Genomic DNA, 9,142 nt, shown 5'->3' on the forward strand with positions numbered 1-9,142 from the left:
AACGTCTACCAACTTTGGCCAGCTACCACACCCCCGCCAAGCGATCACTCACCGCGGCCGGACTAAATGCGTCTCCTTTTAGGACACAAAAAACTTTCAAAAAGCTTTTCCTGTTTCCCGTTCGCCGCGAAAATAGAAGATGGCTGATTACATAAACAGAAAAAATGGGCTTCCGACTATGTTTATTCCGTTTCTTTTTTTAAGGTTCCTGTCAATCGTTTATTGCCTACAAAATGGCCGTGCGTCATAGGTGGATAGACGGCCCGATCCGTGACATATGTAGAATGCCCAGCTCTGTTTATTTATTGTATTTCCTTTTTTTTCAACAAGCTGGAGAAGTGTTAAAACCACATTGTACTTGGAAGAAAATTTGCTCAACCACAGTACAGTATACTCCCTCTTGCCTCCGAAATGGTTTGATCCACCCAAATCTCTCCCGCCTCTTCTCGACTGAGCCGTGAGCCAAGTGCGAGAAGGAGTGCACAGTCTTTCAGTCGCATGGATTGATTGATTAGCTTACTTATCTTAAACAAGGTTATTTGGCAAATTCCTCAAATTGTACCACTCAATATCAAAACATTGTTTTAAAAGACCTGGTTTTTTTTGCTGCATTTTTTCTAGCTTGGAAACGTTACAAGCGATCAAAGACGTGATCCTCTTCTTCCTAATGTGCAACATTACACTCCAACATGACTTATTCCTTCTCATTATCAAATGTACTTCTGATAGAAGTCCCTTCTCTGTAAGATGCTTTCCCCCCACTGGGTGCCATGGCGCTCTGTTGCATTGTAGCACAATCTCCTCCTGGACCGTCCATCATGTTTTATTCCTCCATAGATAGGAATGAAAAGATAATCAAACCGTTGTAGTGCTGCCTCAAACAGAGACCCACCCATCAACACACACACATACATGCGCACACACACACCTGCAATAAACTCAGCTAATCAAAAGTTATTGTGGCCCTCTGAAAAGTGCCATAAAAATAGCAATTATCCAAGTGTTTGACTGCTGTCTGGCTTACGTGGGCTGTCATGGATGTGGCCATTTACGTTCTTTATGGGCCTTACATGCAGAAACAGTCGGGAACAATAAAGGCAGGGAGATTTTCTTGGGAATGTGGAGCAACTCTCAACCTAAATGTGTCTCATAATGATGACAAGATGTGAATTAGACTTTTTTTTCTGCTTGTTTTCTTCATAATGTGGAGTGTAACATTCTACATTTGACATTTGGGGTGAGCTCAGGCCGTGCTGGAGGAAGTGAGCGATTTACCGAGGTTGGTGGGTGGAGACGGAGGGGGAAGAGAAATTTATGGGGGTGAGGAGGGAGAAGAAAGTAAGACGAGGGAGAGTATCTGTTGAATAATTCAATGTCCCCTGTCTGAATGAGTTAGCATCAATGAAGTTCAGGGCACCAAACACGGTAGTACCTCTAAACCCGCTTTACCTGTGCGCCCTAGGCTGCATCGCCACACATCAACATTATGCATATATTGCATGCAGTACAAGCAAACATATATATGTTTACCCGCTATTTCCGACATCTTTCACAAACACTGTTACTTGTCTGTATGTCAGCTCAAGCACTTAAAAACAAAAAGCAGCAAGTCTCTGTGGCGCATGTCGTGAATTATTCAAGTGTTGAGGGAAGCGGTGTGGGCTGCTGATGAGACTGCAGGTGACCCTGCAGCCAGCAGCAAGGACATGGCGGCACCTCCCACGGCTGTCACTTTGTGGATGGGCTTTTTTGAAAATGTACTTTTTAAATAACCACATATTGTGGTTGTCGCCATGGATCTAGTAATTGTTCTGGTTTCATTCCTCTAAATGCTAATTGAAACTCTTTCAAGATATCATCAAACAAAACTGTACAGTAGCCTCACGTACTGGACACACACTAATGAGATGCAATGAAAAACTATCAAAAATAATCATTTTCGCCGTCAGGGAGGCAGCCATTTAACAATGTTAATTATTTAGTGTTTATTATAAACTTCAGTTAAACTTCAGTTGCAACAACAAATCTACAGGGTGTCCCTAAAGTCACTATATGCACATAGTTATTTTCTATTTCATTTCCGGTATCATTCGGACACACTTGAGGGCGTCAGCGTTTCACAGCTTGGACTGTGTGTTTTTTGTAAGCATTGCATTCCCTTGCTCATGGCTCACCAACTGACATTGGGAATTTTTGCAAAATTGCTGCCTGGCAAGATGTTTTTTTTTTAAATTCCCAATTGGAATTCAGCGACATTGTGAGAAGCTTTATTGCCACTACAATGCACAAATGCTTGGGACGATTTATGCTATCCATGGCAAGTTTCTCAAAACAAAATCACACAGCGGAAAGCCTGCTACTACCACCAGCCATTGGAGAATTTAGTGGATATCACTGATATCCACCTTAAATTCATACTTACATGCTTTTTGTCCCCTTACTCCAAAAGAATCTGCTGGATTGTTTTTACTTATGTCTTTAATTTGGGGGAAAATACAAAGGCCAATCAGTTCTGTTCTGTTCTTTTCTTTGTTGTAAAATGTGGAAAAGACAATTTTCACAACAGCAAATCTTAAAACATTTTGTTGACTTGCCCGACTTAGAATTTTATTGAAGTTTGTTGCCATGAAATTTGTGACACAAGGCTTCCCAAACATGACATTGGGAGGTAAAAACTTTCCAGGCAGAAATTTTGCAACACTTCTCCAATGTCAATTGGCGAGCCACTGGAACAGGAATGATATACAAAAAAGCCTCAGCCATCAAATGCTGTTGGCCTCTGTCTGCCTCATACCTGATATGAAATAGAAAAAACAAAGTGCATGTTACTTCTTTAATCTGTCTAAAGTCTTGAAAAAAGAAATAAGATCATCTTTAAATAATTTCAAAAGTGGAAAAGAAGCACACAGCAGATGATTAAAAATAAATAAATGGAATCAAATAAAAATACATTGTAAGAAACTATTATATCCAACATTTCTAAGGATAAAATCATGCAATTTTTTGGGTTTTTTTTGTTAAATTTTTTAAATGCATTTTTTCTGAATTTAAAATAGTTCCCAGGTGTCTTACTCTGTCTGTCTGTTTGCCAAAATACATCAAGGATCAAGAGTCATGTACATATTTATATAGTACTTTTCTTATCTTGCCAATGTCAAGCCATTCAGAGGCTTAACTTACCGTCTCATGTCGCGTCGCTCGATGTGTTTGCATTTACTTGCTTGTTTAATTTCACACTTGATACATGGGTGGATGCTCCAGAAACACAACTATGTTTATACAAATGTGAAAAGGTAAATTTGCCATGGTATTTTCTCTTTACATGGATATTGTTTGTCGAAAGATGCTAAAGATAGAAAACCACCGGTCCGATTAATGTTGCGTGTTTACTTGTGCAAAACGTATAATTTACTCGTCATTCTCCTTTTAAAAGTCTTCACAGCCTGAGCATGTGGCAAAAGACACATCGCAGGCTGTGCAGGCCAAGGTGTCTGCCAACCGCACGCCTGAGCGCATCAGGTCCAAACAGCCAACCAGAAAGAAACAACGTGGACAAAACATCAGGCCAACCAAAGTGACCTTGACTAAGCTACCTGAGCACCAAGTCGCTGAAAAAATGAGACAGTTACCACGGGGTAAGATTTTTATTTTATTATTTTTTTGAGTAAACAGGCAATATGACAAAATCAATTGTAAAATGTTTATTAGTAATTCAGCATTTTCATGTATAGTCGTGCAATTATTAATTCCTTCGCACTCTTTGAAATAATAGACATGGGTTTGAAACAAATCTATTTTGAGAGGGGATGTCAAAATCAACAATAGCAGTTGCACAAGTGTGCACATCCTCCTCGAAATGTAGATGTTGCTGTGTGCTGAATTAACCATCCACATTCAAACACATGTTTAATGAGAGTTACCGCTAGAGGTGGGTAGAGTAGCCAAAAAATGTACTCAAGTAAAAGTACTGTACTGTTACTTCAGAATAATATGACTCAAGTAGAAGTAAACATTTGTCATCCAAATAATTACTTGAGTAAAAGAAAAAAGTACTTAGTGAAAAAAAATACTCAAGTACTGAGTAACTATAGCAACATCTCATTTTTAATTTTTTTAAAACAACCATTCAATCAGACGAAAATACAAAATAATCATCTTCAGGCAAATTAAAGTCCATTCAATCGATAAAATGAATAGCATTTGATTAAAGAATAGCTTGAAATAATCTTAAGGTAAATTCAAGTACTTTAATAAACAATAAAATAATAATAGTATAAATAATAGAAATAAATAAAGCACAAATAACACAACATTTCAGCCCCTGTACTTTTTTTTTAAACAGGCTACGCAGGCAGAATAGCCCATGAACTCGTATAAACTGTGTGTGGGTGTGTGCGTGCGTGTGTTTCAGTCTGTATGTGACAAAACATGCAAAATAAACATTTCACTCAGTGATGTCTATTAAGCTTTAACAGTAGTTGTCTCTCAAGGTTCAAGTTCTCAAGCTGTGATCGTTTAGCAGTAAACAGCAGTCCAGCGTGACTGAAAAGTCTCTCACAGGCTGCAGATGCCGACATTTTCGATCCGTTTCATCCAAAAACAACTCTTTCCCGCAGCTGAAGTTGAACATGCTCACGTGACGAGACTGCCATACGGCTACGTTTGATTGGTGAAGCACAGTCACATGATAGAGCCTGGCGCAGGTCTCTGCCAAAGCTAAATGCGCCAGAGAGAGGAGCGAGACAGAGAGGAGAGAGGAGCGAGAGAAGAGAGGAGCGAGAGGAGAGAGAGAGAGAGAGAGAGAGAGAGAGAGAGAGAGAGAGAGAGAGAGAGAGAGAGAGAGAGAGAGAGAGAGAGAGAGAGAGAGAGAGAGAGAGAGAGAGAGAGAGAGAGAGAGACGCATACGTACGTGGAGGGGATTAAAGTAACGGGTTCAATGTAGCGGAGTAAGAGTACAGTTTCTTCTTCAAAAATCTACTCAAGTAAAAGTAGAGTGATTTAAAACTACCCCAACAAGTACAAAATTTCCCAAAAGTTACTCAAGTAAATGTAACGGAGTAAATGTAACTCGTTACTACCCACCTCTGGTCACCACACATCTGCCTCTGGTTAACACCCAATAAATTGCAGCAGTTCTAGTAGGCTTTTGCTGGCTTTTCCCCAATCTGCACTTGCAGAGCTGGGCATTGCCTAACCACCACCGGGTTCCGTCCTGCATATTTAATCGACCCAGGTGATCCCGGTCCATACCTCGTCGGCGACAGCCAGTTGCCCTCGAGAGCTCAATCTTCACGTCACACGCGGGCGCCGCACGAGCAGACACGCCGCCAAACAAAGAAAAAATGTCAAACAAAAACAACTGACACACACACGCACAGCGTGGTGATCGGTGAAATTAACCCTTTCATGCATAGTGGTCACTACAGTGGACAGCTATTTAAAAGTTGCTTTCCATCCATCCATTATCGATACCGCTTATCCTCACAAGGGTCGCAGGGAGTGCTGGAGCCTATCCCAACTGTCTTTGGGCAGTAGGCTTTCACCTATATTAATTAATCTACATTTTTAAAAATATTTGTAACCCTTTCATGCATTAACTATGATTTAATGTTATTATTTAAAATATAAATATATTTTTTAGTTTAATGAATATAGGCGAAAGCAACTTTTAAATAGCTGTCCACTGTAGTGACCACTTTGCATGAAAGGGTTAAAACAATATGGAGCACATGTCATTGCGTCCGTGGGACTGCAAGGTACACAACACTGTTTTATTTTTCATTTTTTCCTTACTCGACCGCGTGTCAGGAATGAGGCACCTGCGTGTGACGTGGTACAAGTTAAGTCCGTTCTTGACGCCGTTGGCTGACTCGGACCAACTGAGACCGCGCGGATCGTTTAAATATGCAGACGGGAACTCGGTGGCAGTTACGCGATGCCCAGCTCTGTGTATTTGGCCATGTTCAAGTGTGTTGTTGCAACTTTTTGAAAACAAGGTTGGACTTTCGACCGTAATTTGAAAAGGTATGCTTGGAGCAACACATTGCCCCTAATTTCCAAAAGAACACTATACGTACAGTGAAGCATGGTGGTGGCAACATAAGGCTTTGGGTCTGTTTTATCTATGAACAGTCCAAAATAGCGGTCAGTGATAGGTCAAAAACATTCGGCTCCTGCTAGAGACAAAAAAATGTCAGGAAAACATTGGAACAGCTGAATTTGATTTATACGGGGTTAATTCGAGGTACCTGAAATGGTTGTGCCGACTCCCATTTTCCCATGAGTTTGAGCTCTCTCTCCCTCTCCCCCCTCGCTCTCTCCCCCTCCGCCCACCTGGTTCAAAATCTGTTAATGAAAAACTAATGAAATACAAAAACACCCAAACTCAATTGTTTCGTGATTCACCAAATATATATTTTGTTGTTTTTCCAGGAACTCCCCCCAAACCGCACTTACAGCCATCACAGAATTCCATTTCCTCCTCCCACTGCACCCAAGAAAACTCCAAGTCAGGCGCCGCCAAAGCAGAAAAAAATCCGAAAGCACACATCATTATTCCTGTCAACGCTGTGACTTCCACGCCCACTCTGCGTCCGACGCCTACCCCTATCACCCCTGCGACATCTTCAGCCCGTCCCCGGAGGGTCCATCAGTTGGCGCTGAAACCCGCCGTGATCGCCCTGTCTCCTCAGAATCTTCCCCAGCCGCCTCAACCTCATCCTCGAGTGCACATGTGGAGGACCCTGGCACCGACGTTACCCTCCTCTCGAGCCGTGGGAGGTTTTCCAAAGGACACGATGCTCAAACATAAACTACAGTTTTATGTCTGATTCTATATTAAACTAAGCCTGTGACAATGTTCACTAAATCCCCTTTACCGCCGTACCAGTTCTACCCTGAAACAGCCTGGTTCCACACTGTGTGGATGCTTTTCTATGACACTTTTTCCGGACCGTGCGGTTATAATGGAGCCATTCTCAGAGCTTTTTCCAACCTGGTTCAATACCACAGACCGAGAAGGGCTGTGACATCATTGTCATCTGATTGGCTGACAGATGTAGGTGTTTCTTAAAGTAATGCGGCAAGGTACTCCAACCCACGCCCATTTCCTAGTTTGAAGCTAGCAAGACAGCCGGCTTCCGTCAAATGATAAAAATACAGTATTTACATTACACACATTGTGTTTTACAAAAATACTCATCCATCCACATATCCTCACAAGGGTCACGGGTCAGATTCGAACCCGCTGCCTCTGAACGTTGAGGCAGATGTACTAAACAGTTGTCCATCGTGCGAGCTCTCCATTCAAATGAATGACAGGTCTACAACAGGAGGGCGAGGCGCGTCCCGTGGAACCTACTAGTGGTCTTGACCACGATGAAGACGTCCTCCAGTAGCACCCCGGAGCCTCGACGGTCTCCCGGCCCGACAGTCATGGCCCCTGCCTCGGGGGTGGGTACTTGGGGCGGCCGCTGGAGGGCTTTGGATGCCAGAGGGTGATGACGACAAGCTGCCAGTGGTAACAACTTGGAGAGGTGGCCAAGTGAATGGACGGGACGAGCGGTATGCGCTGCTCGCTAACATTTTTGACCACAAGCTTTTCACGATTTCATCCATTGGAACATAGTGTCTGAAATTGTAAATATGGCTAAATATTGTTGGAAAACACAATATACATGTACTGCATATATTGTATTTGTATGACTTGGCGCTCACTGGCTAAAACCTGAAAATTGATTTTTCGTCCTACAATTGACTGGCCACCAGTCTAGTGTGTACCCCGCCTACTGCCCAAAGACAGCCGGCTCCATTCTCGTGAGGATAAACGGCTTGGGTGATGGATGGATTTTTCGTCTGTGTGAAAGCTTCTGTGCATCTGGGCCTGTAATTTGAGGTGTGGCCACATCATGTCAATTCATATTTTGCAAAATTTGCCACTCGTGAAATCTTATGGCAGAATCCCGCACATGTGCACTGGAGCCTTGCAGAGTTTGGGGTGATCCCACCCCGACCCTGCCCTAATTGATTGGTGTATGCTGGAAAAGCGACCGAGGCCAGGCCAGGCCAGGTCGGACCCTGGACCCTGTAATGGAAAAGCGGCTTCAAGAAGAAGTCAACTCAAACATATTTTGAGAATCAAGAATATGCTCTATTGCAGGCCCACTAGTTAAAATACGGTATTCTGATTAATATTGCGTTTGTGGAAAATCAGCAGGAAAATCTAGCCATCTCAGGGGCAGCCATTTTGTCACTTCTGTCGACTGAAAATGACATCACAGTTGTTCAGGGCTCAGAGAACGAATCAATCATGGTTCAGCTTCAGAAAACAGGTGAGCTGTAATTGGTAACCCTAACCCTAACCCTAACCCTGTATAGAACATATTCTTAAAAAATATATGTTTGGATTGACTTCCGCTTTAAGTCGTCCTTCTACAAAGTGAAGGTTTGCTTGGATTTGCGGAGTTAGGGGAAATTACCAACATTGTATATGGAATGAAACTTCCCAATGGTGTGAATTTTGTCGAATTTTGTAATTCTTCCATTGTATCAATAATATATTGTTTGGATCAAATTGAATCGTACCTTTTGGCTCTATCGTGGCCACTTTGGGCTAATTTAAAACCACGAAATCAACATTTTTAAATTCCTTATTTACTGGATTGAATCATCCAGTTTAGGTAAAATGGGTCATGTGTCATCTTCCAAGCCGCTTATCCTGTACAGGGTCGCGGGGAGGTGCTGGAGCCTATCCCAGCCGTCTACACCCCGAACTGGTCGCCAACCAGTCGCAGGGCACACACAGACACCGTCACTGAGCGGGAATCGATCCCACTACACTATTAGTGACCTGGTAAAATGGGTCTGAATCTGAATTCTAGACTTAGCACTTTTAGTTGTTCATGTTTTCTACCAGATTTTTTTGGACAAGGGAACAATTTCATGTAACATTCTTTGTTTCAGAAAGCAGTGTGGCTTACTGCATTCCAACGACCCTCTGCTGACCATGGAGAAGAGTTACGTTTTAATTCAAGAAGGGCAAAAGATGGAACAATACGTAGAATATATAAAAATTTTTGAGGTTGTTTTACAAGTTACACAATATGCAAACAAACACATTTGAAGGATTAAGACATAAAAATGA

The 9,142-nt window shown here is 42.2% G+C and overlaps 1 protein-coding gene across 1 annotated transcript in view; it reads left to right on the forward strand.

Annotated features, from left to right (window-relative positions):
• LOC147151823 (protein NSUN7) overlaps window positions 1–7,200 on the forward strand; it is a 29,614-nt gene extending 22,414 nt beyond the window's left edge. The window contains exons 11-12 of the mRNA XM_086023715.1: window positions 3,434–3,635; window positions 6,433–7,200. Of these exons, the coding sequence (XP_085879841.1) occupies window positions 3,434–3,635; window positions 6,433–6,830 (600 nt within the window). The 3' untranslated portion in view covers window positions 6,831–7,200. The remainder of the gene's footprint in view (window positions 1–3,433; window positions 3,636–6,432) is intronic.
• Window positions 7,201–9,142: the final 1,942 nt, after the last annotated feature.

The sequence above is a fragment of the Filicampus tigris genome, chromosome 2, assembly GCF_054856515.1.
Source record: "Filicampus tigris isolate MCC_2025a chromosome 2, RoL_Ftig_1.0, whole genome shotgun sequence".
Classification (NCBI taxonomy): Eukaryota; Metazoa; Chordata; class Actinopteri; order Syngnathiformes; family Syngnathidae; genus Filicampus; species Filicampus tigris.